General features: G+C 43.6%; 6 protein-coding genes across 6 annotated transcripts; 1 reads left to right on the forward strand and 5 right to left on the reverse strand.

The window, feature by feature from the left end:
- Positions 1-4,656: 4,656 nt before the first annotated feature.
- IAQ61_008989 (uncharacterized protein) lies at positions 4,657-5,466 on the reverse strand (the record flags this gene model as incomplete). Its single annotated transcript, XM_066098209.1, has 1 exon — positions 4,657-5,466. The coding sequence occupies one exon, from the start codon at positions 5,464-5,466 to the stop codon at positions 4,657-4,659; it is 810 nt and encodes a 269-aa protein (XP_065951848.1).
- Positions 5,467-6,636: 1,170 nt separating this feature from the next.
- On the reverse strand, positions 6,637-8,513 carry IAQ61_008990 (uncharacterized protein; the record flags this gene model as incomplete). The annotated part of the gene is made up of 2 exons (XM_066098210.1): positions 6,637-7,543; positions 7,597-8,513. The coding sequence occupies 2 exons, from the start codon at positions 8,511-8,513 to the stop codon at positions 6,637-6,639; spliced, it is 1,824 nt and encodes a 607-aa protein (XP_065951849.1).
- A 1,414-nt stretch (positions 8,514-9,927) lies between these two features.
- Positions 9,928-11,205, reverse strand: IAQ61_008991 (uncharacterized protein; the record flags this gene model as incomplete). Its single annotated transcript, XM_003836595.1, has 1 exon — positions 9,928-11,205. The coding sequence occupies one exon, from the start codon at positions 11,203-11,205 to the stop codon at positions 9,928-9,930; it is 1,278 nt and encodes a 425-aa protein (XP_003836643.1).
- Positions 11,206-11,569: 364 nt separating this feature from the next.
- On the forward strand, positions 11,570-15,559 carry IAQ61_008992 (uncharacterized protein; the record flags this gene model as incomplete). The annotated part of the gene is made up of 9 exons (XM_066098211.1): positions 11,570-11,840; positions 12,585-12,822; positions 13,381-13,485; positions 13,529-13,648; positions 13,792-14,021; positions 14,083-14,490; positions 14,528-14,755; positions 14,817-15,087; positions 15,139-15,559. Coding segments are annotated over 9 exons (2,292 nt in total), but the record flags the coding sequence as incomplete, so codon positions are not given.
- Positions 15,560-15,735: 176 nt separating this feature from the next.
- IAQ61_008993 (uncharacterized protein) lies at positions 15,736-16,986 on the reverse strand (the record flags this gene model as incomplete). The annotated part of the gene is made up of 1 exon (XM_003836598.2): positions 15,736-16,986. The coding sequence occupies one exon, from the start codon at positions 16,984-16,986 to the stop codon at positions 15,736-15,738; it is 1,251 nt and encodes a 416-aa protein (XP_003836646.2).
- Positions 16,987-17,728: 742 nt separating this feature from the next.
- IAQ61_008994 (uncharacterized protein) lies at positions 17,729-18,203 on the reverse strand (the record flags this gene model as incomplete). The annotated part of the gene is made up of 3 exons (XM_066098212.1): positions 17,729-17,902; positions 17,957-18,107; positions 18,157-18,203. 3 exons carry the CDS (start codon positions 18,201-18,203, stop codon positions 17,729-17,731), a joined length of 372 nt encoding a protein of 123 aa, XP_065951851.1.
- Positions 18,204-27,203: the final 9,000 nt, after the last annotated feature.

The following is a 27,203-nucleotide window of genomic DNA, read 5'->3' on the forward strand; positions in this document are numbered from 1 at the left end:
GTGATAGAGGTGGTGGTAGAGGTGGTGGAGGTGGTGGTGGTGGAGGTGGTGATAATAGATGTGGTGGAGGTGGTGGTGGTGATAGAGGTGGTGGAGGTGGTGGTAGTAGAGGTGGTGGAGGTGGTGGTGGTGATAGAGGTGGTGGAGGTGGTGGTGGTGATAGAGGTGGTGGTAGAGGTGGTGGAGGTGGTGATAATAGAGGTGGTGGAGGTGGTGGTGGTGATAGAGGTAGTAGAGGTGGTGGAGGTGGTGATAATAGAGGTGGTGGAGGTGGTGGTGGTGATAGAGGTGGTGGTAGTAGAGGTGGTGGAGGTGGTGATAATAGAGGTGGTGGAGGTGGTGGTGGTGATAGAGGTGGTGAAGAAGATTAAAGAAAGGAGGGGTAAAATACTTAAATAGTAGGAAACTAGGTATTACTACGTAATACTAGTAGATTAATAGAAGTAGAAATAAAAGTAGTTTACTTTTGTGGAATATATAGTATAATAAACCCTATTTAGGTTTACTTCTTCTACCTAAACTACTTCTTAGTCTACTTTAGATAAATATGGCTACTGTAAACTGGTTTTGTACTGTAGTGAAGGGCATGAAATCGGGATTTGCAACAATGTTTTGAAACCAAGCATAGGCGCAATACCTACTTACTGGCCAGAACGCTACCCTTGTCCAAAACACATTGGAAGCAAGGCTAGGGTAACCAGAGTCCAATGCACATTGCTGTCAGGAAGCGGGAGTAAACTCCATTACAAGCAAAAGAGTGTTAAGAGAGTTACACAGAAAAACATTTTGTTCGAATAAAGAGGTATTGCAGTACCAGGAAGTTAAAATAGATCTGCTGTAAAAGCAGACAGGAATGGAGGGTGAAGAGTACTTTAGGTAGTCTAGGCCTTGCCGCATTTTAAACTTTGAGAAACTGCTGATCTCGAAAAAACCGCCAAACAAGATGGATATAGATAGCCCCTGTCTCTGGGCGTACTATAGCGAAAGATGGCTAGGTATGAGGTGTGAGATCTCTTGGATGCGTAGGTGATTGGTTTTCCATGATGAGACCAAGCCTACGTAGGACGACGGCGAAATCTACTATGATACATATTTACCATGAGTTTAAAAGTTAATACACCGTGGATCACATGAAGATGGACCAGTATTCAGCACAAAGAAGCCCTCATATTCCAGTGCATCACATTCCAACCTTCACTAATCCATATGGCCAGGATAATGTGCCCTGAGATTTTTCCGATTCTTCGATATCCCTCGTTATCTTAGCCTTTCATCGCGGTCATTGTATGGATGATCAGAACCAAGGAACATTGTTACGCTATGTGAATATAATATCGTATACAGCGTGAGATCCACCGCCACCCCACAGCGCCCGATTTTAAAGGAATCCGATCAATTTCAATATTCGTCCGGAACAAGATCGCAAAAGCCGCACACCTGCCAAAGTTGCCCTACATGACACACGCTCGCATGAATAAGAGTCCGTGTACAGTTTACATCTTCGCTTCACCGTCTCCTCTGAAAACCCAGTGCCTCACGCATTCCCACCATTGCAATGCAGCAACATGAAACTAGCTACCAGCTTTGTCCTCCTCTGCCTTTCTAGTGCCTGCGCTGCCCAGCAAGGCCCATTTCCATGTTCAATCTATACGATCTTAGCTGCAGGCATGAATAACTAGCATCGTCTAGGAATGCATGACAACAAGGAATGATAGGGTTGGTACTTGTAACGACATCAATAACGGACAGGCCGCAAGCGGGAGACAGCCGTACGCAGCGGTCAGTATCTCATGTCTACCTAGCTATCGCTAGAATGTGCACAAGGACCAGCTAACAAAGAACAAAACACTCCGTGTCCTAAGGGATTTCGCAAAATGTTCTTTTGGTTCTAATTGCCAAGCGAATTGTAATTTGACCTAGTTAGAGTAACTACCACATCATAGTGCGCACGGGATACGATCAATAGTGTGAGCTTCAATCTTTACTATTCTGGTAGGCCTACGGTCACACTGTATCACTGTATCCTTATAAGATCATCTATGATTCGCTAATACCACTACGGTCCAACAATGATCTCAGTTAAGGGGTTCTCAGGGTAAATAGTGTATAGAGATAGGCTTCTTATAAATATGCCTACATATATACTTACCATAAGAGTTGGTTTGTATAATAGTAGCTTGATATAGATGTATGTTTGTAAATAAGAGGAAATCGTAAGTATCAGTTTCAGTTATATCCTATGCTAGAACCTTATGGAGATACAAGGTGAATGTAACGACACAGGTAGGTAGGAACGTCCAAAAGGGGTCCGATATGACTCAAAGGCATATAGGAGTGCGCGTCTGTATAGAGGTTAAACGAATTAATTCCTACACCTATAGGTCTTGTACGAAAGGATAAGAAGAACTTATCTATCTATCTATAAGTAGAAGGCTCCTTTATACAAGGAGGCGCTGCCTCCCAATCGTATTGTACTCGAAGTGCTATGGGGAATGCGCTACTATGTGCTAGCATGCACCCGGCCTTACTGTGAAAATTGCGTGAACAAAGGCACAACCAGGATAGAAACAAAGGCGTGATTTTGGTAGCGCTTACTGTGGATATTTAGTGTAAGGCCGAAGATCGCTCTGCTTAACTTACCTGTTTCGATACTCTGAAACCACGGCTCGGGCCGTATATGAACTCAGACTGTACTCTGGCTGTTGGGCGCACAGCCCTCAATCCGCGCCAGTCTGTGCCATTACTATACGTCTACGGTAAACTTGCTACAGCTTTGATTCACTTCCCGCCTATAATATCTCTAATTGTAAGAACAAAGAAGAATATGGCAGGACTATATTAGTACAAACATCAGAAATTAGCGCATTTGTAGCCTGTACAGTGAATAGACATGCGATGCCATGCAACGGCAAGGCAAAGGGTCAATTATTTCCAAGGTCCACCTATTAGCAGCGAATATACACGGCACAACAAGAATGAATATACTATAGTATGTACGGTGTAAGTAGAAGTCTTCAGGTGCTTATGTTGCTCCGAGGCCGACCGGTCCAGTGGTGGCCACTCATGTCTATTCTCCTTGGTGCATCAATAACCCAGCCTACTATTACACATACCTCACGTGTCTATTATACTGTGCTATGTGTATACTATGCTCTCTGGTACCTATGTACATACCACAATATACTATATGGCGCTTTTAATTGTCACTGGCATCTGACATAAAAGAAAACAGTGTCGTGAAAATTTGAAGCATTGGACATAATACCTACCACATGTCACACCATGTCTTAAGTAATACGGTAATAATATTTGGCACTATGTACATATATCAGTTAATTCAAGAGAGCGTCTCATACTGCCGAGTGTAAGTATAAGTAAGAGGTAATGACGCTGTGTAAATACCAGCTTCAACGTGTCCTCCACCAGGCTCTTCATCCTACATACACAGTTTTGCCATCTCAATCAAGCCAATATGCAGATATTCACAGGTCTTCTCCGCCTTTGCCTTCCTGGCGCCCATGCTACAAGGAGGTGTCAGAACTTGTGCGTTCAATCTGTAACTGTTAATCTACCTAGGTGCATATAAGACTAACATGATCTAGCATTGCGAACAAGATCGTTGGTGGGCTGGTCAGTGTCGAAACTCGACTAGTGGTGTAAATATCCCGTGCTCCGAGGTTAGTATCGCCTGTCTGCTTACCTGCTTATCGCGAAGCGTGTACAAAGGTGATGTTATTAGATTACTGGACTATCCATGCTACGCACACGGCGATCCTTGCAGACTCTTACCGCATGAACCAGGAGTGGCAGATGTAGCAGATTACAAATTCAAGGCTGTCAAATGGAAACCGCCGGTATAAGGCTGGGAAGCCTTGAATCGTTTGTGCATTTTGGATCCTGATACAGTGCGGATTATGGGAACTATGAGAGCTCTCATAGTTTTGGCCAACACTGTACATAACCTGCTGTAACATCTCATGTGCGGCAGTACAACTACCTACACGCACTAGAGGCCTTCTTAATCAGGATCACAAAATTCCCCAATCGAGCAACGAAACTTGCTTGGAGTTAAAAGTAGCCCTACCATACGTATTGTAGTATATGGTTGATCTAGCGTTGATCATAGAGGGATTAACCACAAAAGCCTGCCGCGAAATTCGACTGTGTCTATTTGTGGTGTTATCCAAAAGTCTTGATCACCTTTTCACAAACATCGGCAAGTATAATGGAGTCAATTTAGGAGATTGGTAACGACTGAAGCTGTGACAAAATCATATCTAAGACCTAGATGGGCTTCATGTTTCAACTCCGCAATTTATAATCTTACCCACGCACACTGTAGGCTTGGGCGGAATCATTCAATATTAACGAGGGAAAGTACTATTCTGGTAGCACAGCACCGTAATGGTGGTATTTTTAACGACGGAAATGAAATATGCTGGCTTGGAAGTGTTGGTATAGCTAGGTCTACATAAGAAAAGCTGGGGGATCTGATGTACGAACTGAGAAGGAACCGATGGCTATAAAGAAGAAGAGACAAAAATTGCAAACATTGGACTAGACAATGATGATAAGTTACAGTGGGCGGTGGTAACAAGACAGAGAAGAGGAAGGGAAAAATAAGAAGAACGAAGTAGCCACAACACCATCCCATCCTCAAGATTCCGAATCACAATTCCAACTCCTCACCCTATTATCCCAGCGCCTGCCCCTCAAATTCGCACTCCCAGGCCACCTCAACCACTCGCTTGAGCCAAAGCAATCATCCCTGTCATAAAAACGGCACGTCTGCCTCTTGTATGGCTTGATACTCGTCGCTTTGCCCTTGAGATCGTCTGGTAGATTCGAGCACTTGTCTGGCGTAGATTTTAACTCTTTGCAGGTGCCGCCAAAATCCTTGTCGGTGCAGATGTAGATTGTGCCAGGGCCGAAGTCAATGGCGGGAGGTGCTTGGAGATTGTTCCAGTCTATGCCGTCGTGGCCGCTGGGTTTGCCGGAGGGTTTAGGAGCTGGTGGTGGAGGTGGAGGGGGAGGTGATGGTGATGCAGGAGCTGGGGGCTTGGGAGCTGGTGGAGGTGGAGGTGGAAGTGGTGCAGGAGGTGGTGGTGGTGGTGGTGGAGGAGGAGGAGAAGGAGGAGGAGGAGGAGGAGGAGGAGGAGGAGGAGGAGGAGGAGGAGGAGGAGGTGGTGGTGGTGGAGGTGGAGGTGCAGGAACAGGAGGTGGAGGTGGTGGAGGTGCAGGAACAGCAGGTGGCGGTGGCGGCGATACAGGAGCAGGCGGTGGAGGTACCGGGGCAGGAGCAGGAGCAGGAGCAGGGACAGCTTTCAGCGAAGGCCTCGCCAAAGCGATAGGCCGCTCGAACCAACTCAACAATGTATCCCCAGACGCCTTGGGCGGCTCAGCCTCGAGCCCCAAGACCGGCAGCAGAAGCAGCAGGAAGGCTAGGTGGCGGAGTTGTTTGAACATGGTGGTGGATGATGGTGGGTACGGTAGGTGATATGTGTGTGTATGTGTGTGTCTGTGTCTGTGTGTATGTATGTGTCTGTGTGTATGTGTGTGTGAGAGAGAGAGAGAGAGGAGAAGAGAAGAGAAATACAATATCCAACCCAATAAGAAGAATTTAAAAAAAAATCCCTTCAAGAAAAAACAATATCTCTCAACCAAACCAAACCCCTCAACCAACAATGCAACGATATCCAAACTTGTTCATTCCCACCCCGCCGTCCCATCTACAGCGACTATATATCTCCTCTCTAGACTAAATAACTGACTATTTCGCTCATCTTCTACTTCCACAGCCCCATCCTCTTTGTCAAAGAACACATTCTTATCCGAGTGCTTTGTCTACCCTCAAACAAGTCTCTCCCCTATCCTTAACCCGCCCACCCTGTCTAAACAAAGCCCCACACACCACAAAACCTAACATCTTTCTTTATTAGCCCCCTAGACACCCTCCAAATCAGCACCACAGCAACACCAAAGCCTACCTACTAACCCCGCTTAAAGCAGCCTTTCGCCGCCTACACAGCGCTGCTTAGATGTTGGACAAAGAAGGGGAGATAGATAAAGGGAGGTGGGGGGTTTATTTATTGCTGGATGTTCTTTGTCTTGGATGCAGCGGTGTGAGAAAGGACGGGGGAAGAGAGAAAGAAAGGAGAAAATCAACTTAGCCGCGTTCTTAATCCAGTCATGCAGAAAGACAAGGACGAGACTGGAGAGTACAACTCGGATGCACAGCAAAACGGAGTACGTATAAGCAAAAACAGGCATATACAATTATCCATACTCCTCATCTCGTAATTGCCATTACAGCAATCTGCATTCAAAACTGTGCTGTACATTTGCACACACAAAAAAAGAGTCTGATAGCTCATTCAGACAATAAACCAAGACCCCCTTATCCCCATACGTCACATTCCATTCCCTCCCATGCCACAAAGCTTTTGAAAAAAACGCCATGCCACGCCCTGCCCCCATCGCCATGCTTACCAGGACATTGCTGCAAATGCAAAAAAAAAAATGAACCCACGTGCGCCGTTTGTATGCACATGCAGCCGTGCTCTCGGCTGATAGGAAAAAGAACTCCCCGCCCCCAGATCCCATATCTACCATACAGTACGCTACAAAGATACAACATCACCTCAACCTGACACGCTTGCCGACGGGCTCGGCGCCAGTGGCTCGACTAACATTCTTTGACGGCGCCCAGTTGTGCTTTTCGTCAATGGCGTCGGGCAAGACGTCTACCTTGTTCTCGGCAGGCTTTGCATCCTTGTGCAGCGGAGGTGCCTCGATGGAGAAGGAGAAGAGTTCTCGGGCTGGTCTCCGGCTTTTGGCCCGGCCATCATGTTGGTTTTCTTTGACGGCGGCAGACTTCTTGCCGCCGGTCTCGTTGGCCGGAAGGTTATCCTGCTTATCCTTGACGCTATTTGCAGGTGATTTGGCTTCTTTGTCGTTCCCGGTGGTCTTGCTGTTCTCTTCCTCTTCAATCTCTTCGGTATACTGGCACATCAAATTGATCTCACCCCGAACAAGGGCCGTAAACCATATGCTACCGAGTACGCCAGGTACCAAGTAGAGTAGCGCCGGCTGTGCGTGGTTCCATACCATCATGACACCAAGCGTGGCTAAAAGGCCCAAAATATATCCTGCCAGACTAGCGCGAAAGTATGTCTTGGGGAAGGTAAAAGGCACTTCACTCTCACTATCGGAGAGTTTGGAAGCAGTCCACAACGGTCGGCCGGTAAGAGAGTGTGTCCAAAAATGGTCGGTCCAGCGTCCAGCTAGAGACTGGTACCTGGGCTTCTGAATGATATCTTCCTCGCCCTGAGTGGCTGCAGGTATGCGCTTTTGTTGGCGGAGATAGAATAGATAGAGATCAAATCGGAGCGCGAGGCCAATCATGATGCCAGGTAGCACGACGTCTCCGAGACCGAGCATGGCGTAAGAAGGACCTTGGGTGGGGTCATCGACGGGACCAGGGCGTGGAAACAAGAGCTTAATCGGGACGTCGAGTGACTTTGCTACAGTCACCATCATGGGCCTGTGCGTGTGTAAGCTGACAGCATGATGCCTGTAAGATGCGGGACTACTTGCGTGTAAAAGACAAAGTAAATGTCGTAGAAGAAAAGCGTGCTCAGAATCAGACTACCCGTCGCAAATGTCGTAGGTGACATGAGCTGCAGAGCTCCGTAGGAGAACGCAAAACCCAGCAAATTTGTGAGGTACCATGGCTTATCCACCAGGTTGAAGTATGCCACCGCAGCCAGCGCAACTGCAAGCCCAACCAGATCATGAGGACCAAATTTGAACTTTGCAGCCAGGGCGCGCTTGAGATGAAGCTTCAGAGTCCACTTGTTTCCAGGCATCGCTCTATCTGACCACAGCATGTCTCTCACGCGTTTGTGCAATGGAATGTTGGCCAGAAAACCGGGCAGAGGTGTAGTCATGGGCTGCTTGTCTGTCGAGGTCGCTGATAGCGGCACAGCCTGCCTCTCCTTGCCATCGACATGGTATAGCGCGCCACGGTGGACATGGCGACGTGGGTATATGATCGAGTGGCCGATATCGAGAGCATCAGCGACAAGCCGCGAGACGGAAAAGACACCGAAGATGGCAAAGTATGCGTTGAGGAGCTTATTTAGCAGTGCGGGGTCCTTCATCCACTTGAGCAGAAAGTAGAGTGAGGCAAGAGCTGTGCCAGCGAAGAGAGGCATCAGGATGGCGTCTGTCGGGGACAGGCCTTCCATGACGCGCTGTTCGTCTTCGTCTTCGTCGTCCGTGTCATCATCCTCTTCATCGTCGTCACCGTCGACGTCGTCCTTTTTCTTTTTCTTCGTCGGCTTGGCAGCGGTGGATGGCCGCGAGAGCGAGGCGTGCGCGCCTGTGTAGATGGGGAAGAGGGCCGAGGCTATGAGGTGGATGTAGGTGGGAAGCATGGGTTGCAGCACAGAAAACTCGTAGGCGGCGCGGCCTAGTATTTGCGCGAAGAGGCCAGGATCGGAGTCGGCCATGGAGGGCGGCGTGTATGTGCTTGTGTGTGTGTGTGTGTGTGTGTGTGTGTGTGTGTGTGTGTGTGTGTGTGTGTGTGTCAATGTATATTCAGTAGTTGTTACAGCTTCGTGCGAAAAAAAGTCATGTCGGCTTCCGTAGGGTCGTCAAAACCTCAACGTGTCTTCACACATCATCATACCACGTGAAATCGCGAGTGATTCGAAAGTGAGCAAGGAGGTTAGTGGACCAAAAAAAAAGTGTAGTGGGGAGAGCGCAGCCATGGAAAAAAGGTCGTGTTGGCAACCAAGAATCGTGACGAGGGTTCCAGTGTATTTGTTTGGTGTTTGTTTGGCGTGGTTTGCTACCACACGGTTTACAGTATAGTGCAGCGCAGCGCAGTGCAGTGCAGTATATACTTACTTACAAATACTGTTACATGGCAGTACAGCACCAGGAGCGCAACGCGAACCAATAACCAACAAAGCACGACGAATGACACATGACGCGGCCCCTCACCAAGCCCACCAGGCGACCACCTGGGCAGACGACCAAGCCCACCAGGCGACAAGCGACCAGCAAACCATGCATCTCGTCCCGTCCCCACCACTGCCACGCCCAGATCTGCGGGCGGCGGGACCTTGCAGCTGGCAGCCTTCACACTGCATCCTCTATCGATCCTCTATCGATCCTGTCGATCTGATCTGCCGGGCATGGTATGAGATAAACTGCTGCCAGCCATTGCATCACACTGTCATATTCAACCCTCACCACATTGCCCGAATGATGCCAACGTCTTCCTTCAGCGGCTAGCCAGCCTCACTATGTATGCATGCATGCATGCATCTTGCTGAGAGGATCTCAAATTATCAAAAGTGCTTCATAGCGGTCATGCAAAGGAGCTTGTTGCATTTCCAGCCAGTCTTATACCGATCCAACTACGATACGACTTCGTGCCAACACTTCCGTCATCCAGTCAGATTCTGCTAATCGTCCCCTTCCCAGCAAAAAAACAGGTTAAAATAAAATGTACAATCTCGCTTCGAAGTAAGTCCCCATAGGAATGCTATCGTGTGCGTCATTCGCTCGTCATGTGCGGAAGGGCTCCAAGTGGAAACACTCTACGTAATCCAATCGCAAAGGCAAACAATCAATCGCTAGCGAAACTCGAATCGCGACAGCAGTAGGGCAAGGGTGGCAATCTAGGTATTCTGAAGAAAACGCCAAGTGCAAATTACAAAGCAGTACAGTGCCTGTGAAACAGCAGATGAGAAAGGAAGTGGGACAAGGTCTACAATGTGGCAAGGCCAGCTGGCCACAGTCGATTGAACGACCTGGATATACAGCAGTCTTAAGCTCAGTCGCCAAGGAAACGCAAAAGGAAAAAAGGAACGAGGAAATTATGCAGTCAGTCTGAGATGAAGTGAGATGTGCTCATCAGCATGGCGTCAGCCTGCTTGGAGGCACAAAGTCTCTGGGCATATCAAACGACATGCCGTCAACATGGATTCGATGCTGTGAATCTAAAAACACATCGTGCGCCTTGGTAAGAGAAGCATCTTCCCAAGGGGACATTGCAGAACCCATCTTATGCTGGGCATGTGGCGGCGTCACGGCAGCAATGATGCGGTCCTTCATTGCTGATGTCATGGCAGGGGAACGCTTGCAGTCGAAGTAAGACAGATTCGATGTTGACGATGTATACGATGGTGCCGACGATGACACGAGCTGTGGATGCGAGTGGGATGAGAGAGGGTCATCGTCGTCGTCATCGTCGTCGTCATCATCATCATCATCGCCATCATCGTCGTGAGGCTCGGCCGGCAATGCAGGCGACGTTGATTCTGCTGGCAAAGTGGATGTGCTGGCTGTGTTAGGCTCTGCCTCTTCCTCTGCTGGTGTGGAGGAAGATAGGAATGAGGGAGTGTGCGACATTTCATAGTAGCCCAACAGAGAAGGGGTGTAACTGCTAGCTTTGGATGGCGAATCGGTGCTGTTGACTGCAAATCCTGGTAGTGGAGGAGCATCATCATCAGTGTCGTCTTCGGTTGTCGAACTCCAGGCGGAAAAGGCGCTCAGCATGGGTGGCCGGATGGGAGGAATGGTAATGACTTTGGGTGCCTCGGCGGGGCGCCTGAGCATTTTCGTTGGCGATTGTGGTGGCGATGCAAGCGGGAAACCTAGGTCAGGACATGAACGTGGAGAGGTGGACGTGGTGTCATGACCGAGTCTGTAGGTCGGGATGGATCGAAGTCGTGTCTTGATAAACCGTGCCAGGTTTGCGGAATAATCGCCTAGTGGGCTCGAGGGTGAGAGGCTGGTAGCTGACTCGCCATCACCATGTAATGGGACGACTGTGTTGATGCTTGCGTCTGTTAGATTCGAGAGATTCCGATTATGGCAGCTTTTGGCCTCATGGGTCCTGGGTCGCTCCTGAGGGGTGTCTATCAAAGACAGTCCTTGGAGATAGGCGACATGGTCCCGAGGATCAAATGTGGTGATGTTCTCGTCATCCACAGATCGACCCCGTCGGCCTTTGGCGCGTCGTTTTCGGACAGCAGCCCTACCCTCGGCCAGCAATAACTGTGCCTCGGGCGTTGAGCATCCAAGAGCGTCGACTATGGGGAATGAGTTGCTTCGTTGCCGGTGAAAGTGCAAGCGTGGGCTCTCCAGCCATGGGCTTTGTGTCGACTCCCGGCAGCTATCCATTTGCATGTGGAGAATCCAAAGGAAGGCACTATGGCTGCCAGGTCATGTTCCGGTGGTGGAGGTGGCCAAACTGGGAGGAAATGGGGCCAGAAAGTGTCGAGGTGGGGGTGATTGAGGTCAAGCAAGACTGGCCTGGTCACCAGGCTGCTATGTACTCGAAAGGGTTGGGCGAGGGCAAACAAGGATGGGCAGGGCAGGGTAAGGGTAGGGTAGGGTAGGGTAGGGTAGGGTAGGGTAGGGTAGGGTAGGGTAGGGTAGGGTAGGGTAGGGTAGGGTAGGGTAGGGTAGGGTAGGGTAGGGTTTTGAAGTGGGCGGTGTCAAAGTGGAGAGTGGAATAGTACAAGGCTGGTTGCTAGCAAAAGTCAAATAGAAACGGCCGCAAAAGTCAGTTGTAGAAGTGGACGATGGGGGCAGGCTGATGGGAGAGTGGGCCCCAATGTGGATTGGAGGATTGGACCGAGTTTGCCAGGCCATCCGGAAACAAGTGGAAGAGAGCAGCAGGCCCAAGGCAGCCAGCAGCCAGTACGACGGGTTTGGCGCAACCAAATGGGCAGGCAGCCGGGAGCGGGCACATGACGTTGACAAGACTGGGAATGTGGACAAGGGCGGGGCTTGCACGGGCCCTTGGAAAGGGAAGAGAGGTGTGTGTGTGTGGACTGTGGAGGGTGAATGGTGGTGGTGTTATTGCTGGAAACGAAGGAGGAAGTGGTTGCAAGAAGCCCATTGACCGACCCCTGGACCTGACTTTGGCCCCTTGTCGCTTGGGTTAATGTTAAGCCCTGTTCGGCATCCCGGCCGCCGGTCCTGGTTAGCTGCTGGTGGCTACCACTGTCAACCTGTGTAGAGTAGCGTCGGGGCCAGTCTGCGCTGGCGAATGGGAGGGTGTGTGTACTCTACTCTGTCGTTGTACTATGCCCTTGGGAAGCTTGTTCAACGGCCGTGGCAATGAAGTGAGCCGAGTTGCTCGTTGTTTCTGCCTTTTAGCTGGTGCTGGTGCTGGTGCTTGCGCTACTGTACACAAGTACAGTGGAGCGAGAGTTCACCATGCATCCAATCTAGCTAGGTAGAGTAGAAAGTAGACCAAGTAGTACACCTAGGTACAATCGGTTTCTACGGGTTTGAATCCAGCACGCTCATCAGAAGAGGGGCAGAGCTGGAGTACCAACGTATCCAACCAAGGCATTGTAGTAGGCAAGGTACCGGTACCTGACTGTGCATCTACCTAGTACGTACTCCCTCCCACTTGCATGGAGTAGTACAATGGCATGCTCTTGTACTCTAATGAGGGGCGAACAAGATCAACACGATCGACCCCCACATCCTTGCCCTTCCCACCGCCTTCTGTTTCAACACTGCCTGACGGGCTCTGCACGCTGACTGGACAGCCCTTTCCGCCACCGATCAAATTCCAGAGACTTCGTCAGCGCTTGGGTACGCAACACGAGCGTACAAGAAAGGTGGGACATGTCGCGAACCATGGCAGTATCCATACCGCCATGTACTGTACATGGCAAGCCCCCACGACTCGGTACGACTCGATGACGCCGCCCTGCCCCCTCGCCGCTCGCCATTCAGCGGATTAGCCTTTCAGACTGCAAGGCAAATGAAGTGCATCTACTCTATGTGAGACACTCTTGCTACATGTATGCCCTTCTCCAAACCTTGTGTTCAAACAGTCCTCTTCCTACCCGTTCTGCACTTGTCTTTGCGGCGAAATACCGTCGGTGCCCAAACTTTCGTCATGACATCGGTGCCAGGGGCGAAGTCATCGGCCCGAAGCTGAGCGTGAAAAGAAAAAAAAACTCGTAAATCCACGTTGCCATGCAAGTCACGGGTGGCCGTGCCTAGCGTCCGATTTCGGTTAGCTCCAATAGTCCCACATGAGCCCTCTCAGCCCCTCTCAGCCCGATCCGCCGCCATCTCCTCTCTTGTTCTTGTTATCCTCTCTGCACAGTTGTTGCTATACGCCCCGACCAAACACGCTTGCTACTCTGTTGTAGTCACCGTATTCACGCGTTCACGGCACTCTCTTGCCGGATTTACCTAGCGCCTTCGCTTAAACCTAGTCAGACGCCCATTGTCCGCTCCTAGACTTCTCGGACAATACCACACCACACCCAGCCTACGACTGTTTGTCTAGGTACTGTGTACATGATGGGTACATACGACTGCGTCTTGCAGCACTGTTTCCTCAAAATCATCTCGTGCAACCTACAGCAGCTCTAGCATCTGTCTTGCCCATCTCATCCCCCTTGTCGCTCGCGCCAACCCATTCATCTCGAACCTGTACAGCCAATTCTACCTAACTAATTTTACTAACACTACCTAGTCGCCTTGCGCCTTACCAGGCCCCCAGGCCTTTTGGCACCCAATGCAGGCAGGAAACCTCGAGCTCTGTCATGTCGCTTCCAAGTTTGTCCCTTGTCAATCGGCCTGAACTTAGCCCAGAGTACGACTACCCACAATATCTAGCAATATTCTAACAACGTCCTCGTGCATGCATACCTAAATACATCATACAATACATACGCAGTGACGTGATAGTGCACGTCGCGGGTAGGGCTGATGTGACCCATGCAAGACCCATGCAAGGCCCAACTGTGCACTGGAACCCTCCAACGACAAGCTCCAACACAGTTCACTGAAACACATTTTGCAAGAGCCGGACTCTTTTGTCGAGTCTTGTGGCTCTTTGTTGAGCAAGGAAGACGGTGTTGCAAAACTTGATACCAGTCGGGTGGTTGTTGCACGGCTTGCGGTTGCTGCTCCGACTACCTTCTCCACGTGTTTCACCCCATCTGTCGGAAACAACACCCACCCTCGTTGGTTACGCAAGCAATACAACCTTTACCCTGTCTCTCCTCACTACTACAAGCAATACAGCTTACGAATCTCGAGACGATCCCTCCCTCGACTTTCAAGCCCTCTGCTTACGTACCCCGATCCGCAATGCGCACCGCCACATCCTAGAGTCCTCGCACTCCGACCTGTCCTTAACCTCTTGGCCCTGCTCACACAACCTTGAGCCAATGCTGATCGGCTCATACCTTGCCGGCCTTGTCATACTCTCGATCGTCCCTTTGTTGTTCTTCATCGCCCGCTACCTAGCAAAGCGCACCAAGAGCCAATCATGGAATATCGATGACACGCTGTTGTTGCTGGCTCTGGTAACGAAAGACACCATCCTATCCCCGAGATTGGCTAATGCTAGCTGGGAAGCTGTTCCTATATGTTGTTGTGACAATGTTTATAGTCTGCACGTTTGTCCTACGTCCTACCACGACGCGGCCTGTAGTTCCTGCTAACAGGCTACAGTGATGGCCGCTAGACTCGTCCGTCAGCACATCACTGACCCCACATTGGGTCGACTTGAACGGACACTCATGGTACACATGGGTCCAGAGAAACACTGTTTTGCTTAAGGACTCACATGATCAGGTGCTTTGGCTGTTTCGAATCCCCATGGCTATCAGTCTGACTTTGACACGATCTGCCATCTCCATCTTCTTCATCCGAACTTTGTACACTACCGTGTTCCCCTGGCTCAGATACGTTGGTACATGCACATGCTGCCGAATCTCTCTCAGCATGATGGTTCTCATTGATGTGTCCTCCAGCTTACACGTGCATCATCGGCTCCATCATGGTCGGCCTCATCACCATAACAACTCTGCTTCTACACTGCCGACCAATCAAGTACAATTATACCATGCCTTTTGATAATTCAAAATACTGCTTCAGTCTTCGACCTGCTATCATTGCCATTGCCTCCCTCGGAGTGGCTCTGGATGCCTTGGCCTGGCTCATGCCACACTATGTTGTCTGGAGACTGCACTTTCGCCTTGCTCATAAGGTCGCCATTGCATCCATCTTCGCTTTTGGTTTAATGTTCAGTCATATAAGAACTTAATTTGAGGGTCACTGCTGACCAGGCCACAGTAACATCGTCATTGAGACCCTTAGCATCGAGGCCTTGTCAGAGTTGACGTACCAAGGGACCGATTGGACGTTCAGGATGGGCACCTCGTTGATGTGGTCAGTTGCCCAGATGAGCACTGGAATCATCGTAGCCTGTTGTCCGCACTTGCGTCCCTTCTTCGAACAAGTTTTGCCTAATTGGCTTACCCGGCTTAACATCCAGGGGTCAGAGCGGACTTTGGAGCAACCTCCAATCTTGGTCACGACGAGAATCGATCTCAAATACTCATATGAAGTACCACCCACACCACACGTAGTGTTTCATGACGGGCAATTGGATCCTTGGGCTCCAACTTTCGATGTAGAGAAGGGGCCTGCCACTGAGCTACAGATTTCTTCATTCTGTTGCGGAGGATCGTCACGGGTCTGTATTTGTTTCTGACTTGTCGACCTCGAAATTTTTATCGATCCTCTTTTGCCACTCCACCCCACTTGGATGACAGCTTGTATATTTTACTCGGTCTGGACTATCATCCAGTTCGATCGTGTCTTGAAATAGGTTTTTCGTAGATTCGCACCAATATCCTAATCCTCTACCTCGTTTTGATATCATCAAGCTCACGTGGAGTTTTCACTGCCATATGTTGCCATGAGAGTCGACCACCCCGCAGCAGCAAGCTGTGTCACTCGCTTGTCTCTCAATCCGACAATCTCTTCGAACTCCCCCGAAAATTCATTGGGCAACCCAGGGCCCAGCTGCCTTTGACTATTCTCCCCTGCAGCAAAGACGGCGCATTTCCGTTTACTTCGTCCAAGATCCACTGCTTCAGCAGCGACCACAATATGTCCATGCCCAATAGCAACATCATATACCCTCGCCTCATGGCCATCAATTTGAACCTGTAAGCACTTGACAAGCTCATCCTGATCTCCTTGCACAAAAATCCCCGTCGCCCTTGCGCTCCTACTCTGATTTAAGCAAGCAGCCTCCTCCAAAACCGCCAACTTTCCTGTCGATCCCGGGCACACCTGACCCCACAAGTACAACTCGCCATCTGAACCCAATGTCGCACTCAAATAACCACCGGACGCGATTTTCACAATTTCAGTCTCTGAGAGAAACGGCACTGACTCAAACACATGAATCCCGTCGTCCGGTCGACCTAGACATCGTGGATACCTGGGGTCAGAGGTATATGTATACACCCTTGCATCTGGCATCAGCGCCGTACTCGTCGTCGCATTCATCTCCCACTGCACAGGCACAGCCGACGCGAGGCTAACCAACTCCCGTCCGCCCAGCTCCACACCGTCATATTCGAGATGCTTCCTCAACTCCCCGACATCCCGCAAACAAACCACGCACTCTTGACAACTGCCCCGCTCTCTCACACCCACCAGCACCTGTCCTCCACTCTGCATCTTGACGTCCAGAATCGTGTTGACGCCGCCTATGTCGTAACCCCGGACCTCCTGCTCCCCCGCCTCAATCTCCACGTCCGTGGCAAACAGCAGGATACAATTTTCCCTGGCCCCATCCCCGGAACTCGCAATCACATATCCCCTCAGTCCATCATGCATTGCGCTGCCAAAGAACTTTACCACCATGTCTCGCGTATTAAACGCACGCCGGAGATGCGCAGACTGCTTTAGGTGGTCCTGTTGCTTGGAAGTGAGGCCACTGCCTCGATATACAAGCTCCCATTCCTCCGAGCCGTCTTGTGTCAGGATGACGGCGTCGCACCACGATGTCCAGACGATTTTGAGGGCCTGGGCTGTGAGGCTGGGTGTTGGGGCTTGTGTGTTTGCACCAGGCTCTGCGCTTGCTGGGGTGGCTGGGGAAGTGCCAAATGTGAAGAGCTGATGCATGTTTAGGCGAACCCCGGGTTGAAGATTTATGGTTGGTTGGTTATTATGTTAATACCAGCGTATCTTTGTTTTTTTTGTTTTTTTTTGGGAGGAATGCTATTGTATATGTGCTCGCGATGGTACCGTTTCAGCCGGGATTTGCGAATGTGGAGGATAATCCCGCTAGGAGCCGTAGCAGGGCGACTGTTTGCTGTAGGAAGGTACTGGTAAGCCAATGAGGAGAACTTGCGCTCGCGTGTGGATGCGTCTAGGAATGCTTGTGGGAAAAGCAAAACTGGGCACGACAAACTGTATGCATACGTCGTTCTTCTAGCGAGTTAGGTAGCTGTCAATGTTCCTCGCGCGAAGCCTGGTATTCATAGTGTAAGCAGTGTTTGTTGAACTAAGGCCTAGGTAGAAACTACCAATGTTGACGGTTACGGTAGCGTTCCTAGGTACCTATACTAAAGAGGAGCCACAGAGCACACACACACACACACAGCGCCACAAAATCACGCGCAGCTATGCGCATACTCTAGCGCCAGACATTGTTTGGAGCCGTTTAGGTCAGGTTTGGCGCTCAAATCCTGGGTCCATCCGGCAGCTAGGTAGAAATTCGTATCTGGTGAGTAGAGTATATTATATCTAGACGTACACAGTGATAGGTCCTCTAAGAATTCGGAATGTTGATATACGGTACTTTTGGGGAAATGAAATGCAAGGCCACATGTAGTATACGGAGTACATAATATATAAAAAGTTATCAAGTGAGCCAGTTCGCACACAATCCATTCACACCTTTGCCGCATTGGGCCTCGCACGCCTTGGTGTATTCTTTGCCTCCCAAGGCCTTTGGCGGTGCATCATGATATTTATTAGCATTTTCTCCAGCATGCGCATTGAAATATTGTTCCGCAAAACAGGCGGTATAAAAGTTCTACAGTAGGGTAAGTATAGATCGTGAAATATCAAGAAAAGGGGAGTAACCTACGTTCCAGGCTGTTTTAAACACGTCAGCATCTGGTGGAAAAAAAGGGCGCTTGACAAAAAATTTCGTGCCATAATTTTCGCAGGCTTTCTGTTGACATGGATTCTCCCTTTCAATGTTGCACCGACATCGCGTGTGTGTGTCACCGTTCACCCTACTAATAATTAGCAAGGTCTTAAAACTAAGGCTGCTAAAATATATACAGCAAAGGTACAAGAAGTGCGGTAAGAAGCGTGCGAATATGCATCATATAGGCGTGTAACAAGGTACTCGATAGTAGAGAGACAATGACTGGATGATTGAACAATACCTAGGAATAAGAGCTCTTTAAATATCCAGCCCTCTTAAATATTGGCCAAAATAGAAATAATCTTGTGCTCGCTTAACGTGATCCACCACCGAGCGCCCACCCCCACCGAGCGCCCACCAACACTAAAATCACTAAATTTTCAACACTAAATTTCTTAACAACTATAGCACCTATTAACAACGCGCTTGCAGCAATTAAATCCTTAACTCTTAGAGAAGATTTTATATACTTAGAAATAGTAGAAAAGTATAGTTACTTGTAGTTAACCTTATCTAGACACTACTAGAAAATTTAGTAGGCGCGTACTACTACTCTACTAAATAGTTAAATACTTAATACTATATAAGAAAGCAAGCTTATAAAGTATATTAAAGAGCTTTATAGGTAAGGATTACCCCCTATATAGACTATTATTTAAAATTTTGTAACTAAAATAATAGGGAATCTAGTAGGCAAAAATTAGGTGTAGCGCTTTATTAACTGCTATGTTATAGACTAGCCTTAAGGGAGAATACAATAAGCGTTAATAATAGTATTTAGTATCTTAAAGGAGAGGTAAGCCCTTAGCGCCTTTTTATAGGTATGTAATGTGTTTGCTTAGTAGTAGTGTTAGACTTAGTCTATCTTGTGTTAGACCTAGGCTTAGGCATAAGCCTTGTAACAAGGCTAGGCTAAAATAGCTAGCGCTTACTAGATGCCTAGGCTAGACTTGAACAAGGTTCATAGGTTGGCGCTAGGGTCTAGCACTATTATCTTAGGCTGTTTAGCTAAGATATATATATTATACTATGCGAGGATTACTTAGCTTAAGTATTCTTGTGCGTACCTTTTAGACTATAGCTGAATTAGTATAGATAGGGGAGATAACGTAGTATTTATTTTATAGGTAGGGCGCCTACCTTATTATATAATACTTAAGCTAACCTAAAGGTCTAGAGTTTAAATCCGCGGATTATCTCTAGCTTAAATTATGCTTAGGGGACTAGGCTAGACTAGATTTGCTAGGGTTAGTGCTAGGGCCTATTTAGGACTAGGCTAGACTAGATTTCTAGGGTTAGTGCTAGGGCTTGCTAAGCCTAATTAGGGTAGAGCGGATATATATTGCCCTTAGCTAAAGAGCTTATAGCTTACTTGTCTTAGGGACTAAGATATTTAAGGAGGGAGGTAGTGTAACAAGGCTAGGCTAAAATAGCTAGCGCTTACTAGATGCCTAGGCTAGACTTGAACAAGGTTTATAGGTTAGCGCTAGGGTCTAGCACTATTATCTTAGGCTATTTAGCTAAGATATATATATTATACTATACAAGGATTACTTAGCTTAAGTATTCTCGTGCGTACCTTTTGGACCATGGCCGAATTGGTACAGACAGGGGAGATGACGTAGTATTTATTTCATAGGCAGGGCGCCTACCTTGTTACAAGCCTAAGCCCTTTATATACCCCTAACCTTCCCTATAAACTATTATAAAATTGTCTTTCTAGGGGTCTAGGGTTATATCTTTGTACCCTATAATCTATTTTTAGCTTTATTTCTATATATTCTTAGGTTTTATTATTATATCTTTATTCCTTCCTAATTTATAATAGGCCTATATATTAAGTAGTACGCACGCGTAGCGTCTATATACTTATTTTAGCACCCTACTATAAAAGTTCTAATATAGCTATCCCCTGCCTACTATAAATTTCCTAAACTTACTTTATTATATAATAGATTTTCCCTACTAATTAGCCCTCTTTCTACCTTCTCTATATTAATCCTACCTATTTAGCCTCTATTATATCCTTATCTACTACTACTAGTGCTAGTAGTAGGGATCTACTATAAGGTAGTTAGACCCTATACTAGGCCTACTAAGATAAGGTGCGTACTTCTAATATTCTTCCTATATTTCCTATACTAACTTTTACTTAGCACACGTCTCCCTAAATATAGCTACTTAGTAGCTTTATTATTTCTAGTAACTTAGATAATAAGGAGTATAATAGTAGCTTTATAAAGCTACTTCCCTATAATTAGTATATTAACTAGCTTTATCTTTTTAGTAAGTATAACTATTAGGAAGGTAGTAGTAAGTTCCCCTTAATTTTTATTTTCTTTATAGCAAGTTCTAACTATATCTAGGGCACTTATATAAGTCCTACTATTATAGCTATAAGACTTATACTTAGTTAGAAGCTATCCTTACTAATAATCCTAATATTTACTAAGCCCTCTATAACTAGCTTTAGTTTTATTATAGTTACTAGGAGGATTACCTTTATATTATAAAGAAGGGGACCCTTAGCACTTTTATAGGGAAACCTACTAAAGGCACCTATTACTAGTTTATACTATAGTTCTACTAGCTCTACTATTATTTTAAGGATCTTATATTAAGGGCTTAAACTAATAATACTATTACTCTACTTACCCCTACTACCTACTTACGTGCCTATAATTAGTATTAGCTTAGTGCTATTATTCTATCTACTACTAGTACTCTAGTATTTCTACTTTAGTCTACTATTATACCTTTATATAGTAGTTATAGTAATAATAATATTATATAGCTTGCTACTACTACTAGTATTACCTTCTAGTATATTAACTAGCGTATAAATAAGACCTAGGCCTAAACTAACTTTTATATTAATAAGCTTAAGAGCGCTACTAAGCGCACTACCTATAATATTAAGACTCTTATTATTAGTATTAATTTTCCCTTATTCCCTTTATATCTATTCTAATATTTACTTTCTTTAGGCCTAGGGTACTATATATTAGTAAGCTATTAAAGCACTACCCTCCTCCTACTACTACTACTACTACTACTTATACTTGTTAACTAAGTCTTCCCTTACCTACGCTACGCGCAAGCGTTACTACTATTACTAAGAGATATAAAGGCGTTAGAATAATATAAATAATAGTTTAAGGGGGGCTAGGGAGGGGTTAGTTATAGATAGTAATAGTATAGATACTACTACCTAATTATTAGCTATATTATAAAACTTTAGTAGTAGGGCACTTACTTAAAGTATTATTAGGATAAATAAAAGATATCTTTAATACCTTTCTACTTCTTAATTATAATAAAGGTCTAAGTTATTATTCTAGTTTCCTTTTAGCCTTACCTCCTAGCTTTTATATATATTAGGCTATTATTATACGTAGTATCCCTATACTATTTCTTAAACTTATCTAGAGCCTTAGTATCCTATACTACCTCTAGCAGGTACTATATTAGATTAATATACCCCTTCTATTTTACTAGGACTTAATACTTTCCTTTTCCTCTTATATTTTTTATATAAAGGATCTCTTCTACTTCCTATTTATCTAGTATTATATCTTTATTTTCTAGAGTAACTATTAGACCTAGTTATAAGTCCTAAAGCTTCTAGCTTAGTAGTAGGTTATTAGTAGCTCTCTCTAGTAGATCTATATATATAGTCTTATATAAGTTCCCTAGTAAATCTAATACTACTATAAGTAGAGTAGGGACTTCTATTACTCTATACTTTACTTATAGCTAGTTAAACTTTTTACTTACTTAGTTTATCTTTATATTACGTATTATAAACTAAACTATATTACCTTTTAGGAACTTTTTAGCTAGGTAATAGGACTAGTTTATTACTTCCTATTATTATTACTATTAGAATATAATAGTAGCTTATACTAGCTTTACACCCCTCTATAGGTATAATAAGAATACTATAGCCTCTTTATAAGGATTCTTAGGCTTTACTAGTAGTAATATTATCTTTTATAGCGTGTCTATAGTATACCTATTTAAAAGCAGATTTAGGCTAACACTAGTTATGCTAGAGTCCCTGTTATTAAGTGCAAGTTAGCAGGCTAGCAGGTAGTTAGGCTAGTTAGTCTGCTTAAAGCATACTATTATACACAGCACCACCTACACCTCTTAGTTTGCCCGCTCTATCCTACTATCTATCTAGGGGTAGTATATAGTAAATAGTAACTAGTTTATTTTTATTATCTAGTATAATATTATCTAGAAAGATCCTAACTAGTTAGAGCCTTAGTTAGTAATAATAGAGGATAGGAAGCCCTAGAACTACTACTAGTTATCCTAGAAGATCCTTATATAATAATTAGCTACTATAGAGACTATTACTTTAAGCTAAATATATTTAGATAATCTATTAGTAATAACTAATAGGAACTAAGGTTTACTATTATCTTTTATAGGTAGGTTAACTATAAAATCTATAGATATTTAGGACTAGTATTATAATATAACTAGTATAGGTTATAATAGACCCTATTAGCGCTTCTAGGAGATATAAGCACTATAATAATAGTAGTTCTAAATATACTACGTAATATCTCCTAATATTCTATCCTAATAATAGTTATAGCGTAGTATTTAAAATATTATATTCTTCCCTAGATATCCTACTAAACCTAATTTATATACTTGCTATATAATAGTAGTTATAAGGGGTTCCTATATTAGTAACTAAATAACGCCCCTCTAAAGCAAAGTACTATGTGCGCTAATTATATAGTCCCTAATCTATTACTTTGTGTTAGCTAAAACTAGGAAAAACCTAGTGCCTTTCTAGACTATATTAAGATATACTTAGTATATCTTATCTTCTAATACTACTTTATCCTATAGTATCTATATATATAGGTTAGCAAAGAGGCTAGCGCCCTTTAGTAACTTAGATACCTCCTCTGCTTCTAACACTATAACCTAGATTAATTTAGGGCGCATTACTAACTATAGTGTTACTTTAGGGGAGTTTAAATCTTATAGTTACCTACTTAAGGTATTAGGTTATCCTATAAGATAGCTAGGTCTATACTATAGGATATACTAGTATTTTAAAAGTTCCTCTACCTAGTAGCACTATTACTCGCTTAAGCTTTAAAGGCTAGTAAAGTACTCTAGGTTTTTATAGTCTATAAATATTATAAATAGCTTATAAATACTTTATAGCTCTACTAACTAACTTTTAAGATACTTAATAATAGCTAGTAATTCCTTATTATATATAGTATAGTTTTGTCTCTCTAGCGTTAGTGCTATAGAGTAGTAGGTAACTAGGCACTAGACGCCCCTAACTTTTTATAATAAGCAACCCCTAAGAGTGTATCCTAAATAGTCTACTTCTAATAATATTTCTTTAGCTAGGTCCTATTATATTAGTACTAGTCTAGATATAAATACCTTTTTTAGTGTATTAAATACACTCTATTCTTCCTCTCCCTATTAGAATAGGGTGTCCTTCCTAGTTAGTTAGTTTAAAGGCGCTACTACTTTAGAAAACTTTATAATAAAATTATAGTAGAAGTTAGCAAAACCTAGAAAACTCTTTACCTCTCTTATATTCCTAGGGGATTCCTATTCCTATACTACCCTAAGCTTTTTAGGGTTAGGTCTAAGTAATTTACCTACCTTAATAATATAGCCTAGGTAGTGTACCTCCTTAATACTAAAAGTATATTTCTCTAAGTCTAGGTATAGTCCTGCTTCTTTTAATAGTATAAGTACACACTTTACCTTTTCTATATAGTTAAACTAGTCTCCTCCTAAATAAATTAGGATATTATTAAGGTAGGCTATTATATATAATCTAAGTAACTCTATAAGCGTAGTATTAATATATTACTAGAAAGTAGATAGCGCACTACTAAGACTAAATAGATATACTAACTATTTATATAGCCTAAACTAGGTATAGAAAGCTATTAAGGATTTATAACCTTTTACTATTCTAACTTTATAAAAGGTAGCGTAAATATCTACTTTTATAAACTAATTTACGCTAGATAGTATATATAAAGTTTCCTTAATAAGTAGTAGTAAGTATTAGTCTAATATTATTATGCTATTAAGTATATAGTAATCTATATAAAGGCGCTAACTACCTAATAGCTTCTTTACTAGCAATACTAGAGCTCTAGCTATAGAAGAGCTTGCTTAGATCTAGCCCTTATCTATTAATCTAGTAAGTTATATTCTTAGTTCTAGTAATTAATTACGCGATATAGGGTATAGGGGACCCTATAGGGGGTTAGGCTAGGTTCTATCTAGGAGAGTTATTAACTAAATATAATAATCTATACTACCTTAATAAGGTAGTAAACTACTTGCTAACTCTTTGTTAAACAGGTCCTTAAACTCTTATAGTTCTAGTAGCAACTTTATCTTTCTAGTTTTATACTTAGGTTTATAGGGAACTATATTATTAGTAATATAGATAGTGTGTATATTAATAGGACTTCCCTTATTAACACTTCCTAGATATTTTATTAGGCGTAAGTTATATATTACCTATAAAATATCTAGTATATTTATTATAAAAATTTGTACCTATATATCTTCCTATTAGGATCCTTAATTTAGTAACCCTGCTATAACTAAACCTAAGATAATAGAGATATAGGTAGGATATAGGCGTCTCCTACTCTCTTATACTACTATATTTCCTACCTTTCTAATTATTAATTTGCCTTATAGAATATCTATAATAACACCCTCTCTATATAGCTATAGTCTACCTAGTATTAGTTAATAGGAGAGACTAGGTACTATATAGGCTAAAAGCTAAGACTACTAACTATCTAAATTATAGTCTAATACTACTAACTATAAAATTCTTGTACCCTTAGTAATTCCCTAGGTATATTATAAGGGTTATAGGGGAATATTAATAAAGTTCCTACTAATCTATCTTACTAACTTTTCCTTAACTATACTAAAATACTAGTACCCTAAATTAACTATCGCTTATATATTCTCTACTCTACCCAGGAGGAGGGGAATAAAGAAAGGAGGATTATTTAACCTAGCCTTAATATCTAGGGGACACTTAATAGCCTCTACTATTAATAATTCCTCTATTATAGTATCCTCCTTATACCCCTAACTTAGCCTAAAGTTAGGGGTAGCTAGTTTCCTAAATTAGGGCTACTTACTAATACTTTAACTATCTTAACACCTACTAGTTATAGTAATAGGGTATTAGGGCATGCACGTATAAAATAACCACCCTATCTATACTAGGTGTAGACCTTTACTAGTTTCTGTGTATTAAATAGGTTCTATAGGATCTAGTTAGGACGTAATATTAGTAGTTTAGTAGGTGTACTTAATAAGGCTGCTACTTCTACTATATTTATATTACTATCCTAATCTAAGTTAGACTTCTACTAGGGTTCCTTAGACTTACTAGCCTAAAGAAAACCTAGTTCTAGAGAGGCTATTTTAATATCTACTATAATTATCTTATATTCCTCTATAGCTATATTATAGTTTATCCTAGAGACTCCCCTATTAAGGGAAACTAAGCGTATATAACTATTAAGAGATTACTAAAGTTATAAAAGCTTTTATTTATTATTCTAGTATAAACCTCCTAACTATATAAGGAGCTATATAAAATTTATAAAGAACTCTATAAAAGGCTAATTTTAGCCCTAATATAAGTATTCTAACGTAACTTAGGCGCACTTCTACCTATAATAGTTACTATAATAGAACGCTAGGTAGTTAAGAAACCTGCTTATATTCTAACACTTGCGTACACTATCCTTAAAGTATAGTACTATAGCGCGCTAGACTATAGGTAATAACTAGGACTAAATATATATAAACCTTGCCTCCTTATCCCTAATAAAGACCTTATCTGCACGCAGTTTAAACTCTATAGTTATTTACTAGGAGGAGAAGTTTGCCTTAGTACTATTATATAGTAAGCTAACTAGGAAGGGTTTATAATATAAGGTAGTAGAGGGTAGAGGTAGTATATTATTAAACCTAGCAGGCTTAGAGGAAGGTTAGGATAGAATCTAATTGCGTATTTCCTTATTCTATTAATATAGTATAGCTATTATAGTAGAGTCTTAAGCCTATTATTCTATTAATCTATAGACCTATTATATTAGCCTTTCTACTATATTAGGTTACACCTAATTATTCTAAATATCTAGTGCGTCTATCTCTTATTACTATTATAGTATATTTAGAAGAAGATACTAAAATATTATAGACTAGCCTTAAGGGAGAATATAATAAGCGTTAATAATAGTATTTAGTATCTTAAAGGAGAGGTAAGCCCTTAGCGCCTTTTTATAGGTATGTAATGTGTTTGCTTAGTAGTGGTGTTAGACTTAGTCTATCTTGTGTTAGACCTAGGCTTAGGTATAAGCCTAAGCCCTTCACATGCTATAATATTAATCTTATCTCCTATTAGGCTACTAGGCTTAATTGTAACTACTTTAAAGCTAATTCTACCTTTAAGTATAGCTTATACTTTAAGCTTTTACACTAAAAAATAGAGTAATATAATATTAAGAGTTAGTATATCTATAATATAGATAAGAAGGGTTTTCTTATTAGAGTACTATTAAAAACTAAACATGTGTTTAATAAGAGTACCTATAAGCAGAGAAAGATTAGAGCTATACTCTAGGATAGTAATAGGGAGTGGATTACTACTATAGCTTGCATATGCGCTAATAGTACTACTCTTACCCCTACCCTTATTTATTAGTCCTAATCTAGAGCTCTATAGGATACCTAGTTACAAGATTTTAACCTATTACAACACTAAGCTTTCTTTATAGGATTACTAAGTAGGTAGATAAGCCACACCCTAGGGGTATTCTAGCTTAAGGAGGTGTTTAATTGTAAGACAAAAGCTAAAGCTTATACTTTATACTAGCTCCTTATCCTTAATAGCTATAGATCTTATATAATAATAGAGTTTATTAAGTACTATAATAAATATAAGATCCTACTTATAATATATCCCCCTTATAGCACTTACACCCTTTAGCTGCTTAATATTATAGTATTTGCTCCCTTTGTAGCTTTATACAAAGCTTAACTATCTAGTTTTCTAGATAGCTCCTAAGGGCTTACAAGTATTACTAAGAGGGATTTCTACTAGTTATTTAATGCTGCATATGTAACAATA

Source organism: Plenodomus lingam (assembly GCF_022343315.1).
Source record: "Plenodomus lingam strain CAN1 chromosome Unknown contig_5, whole genome shotgun sequence".
In the NCBI taxonomy this organism is placed as follows: Eukaryota; Fungi; Ascomycota; class Dothideomycetes; order Pleosporales; family Leptosphaeriaceae; genus Plenodomus; species Plenodomus lingam.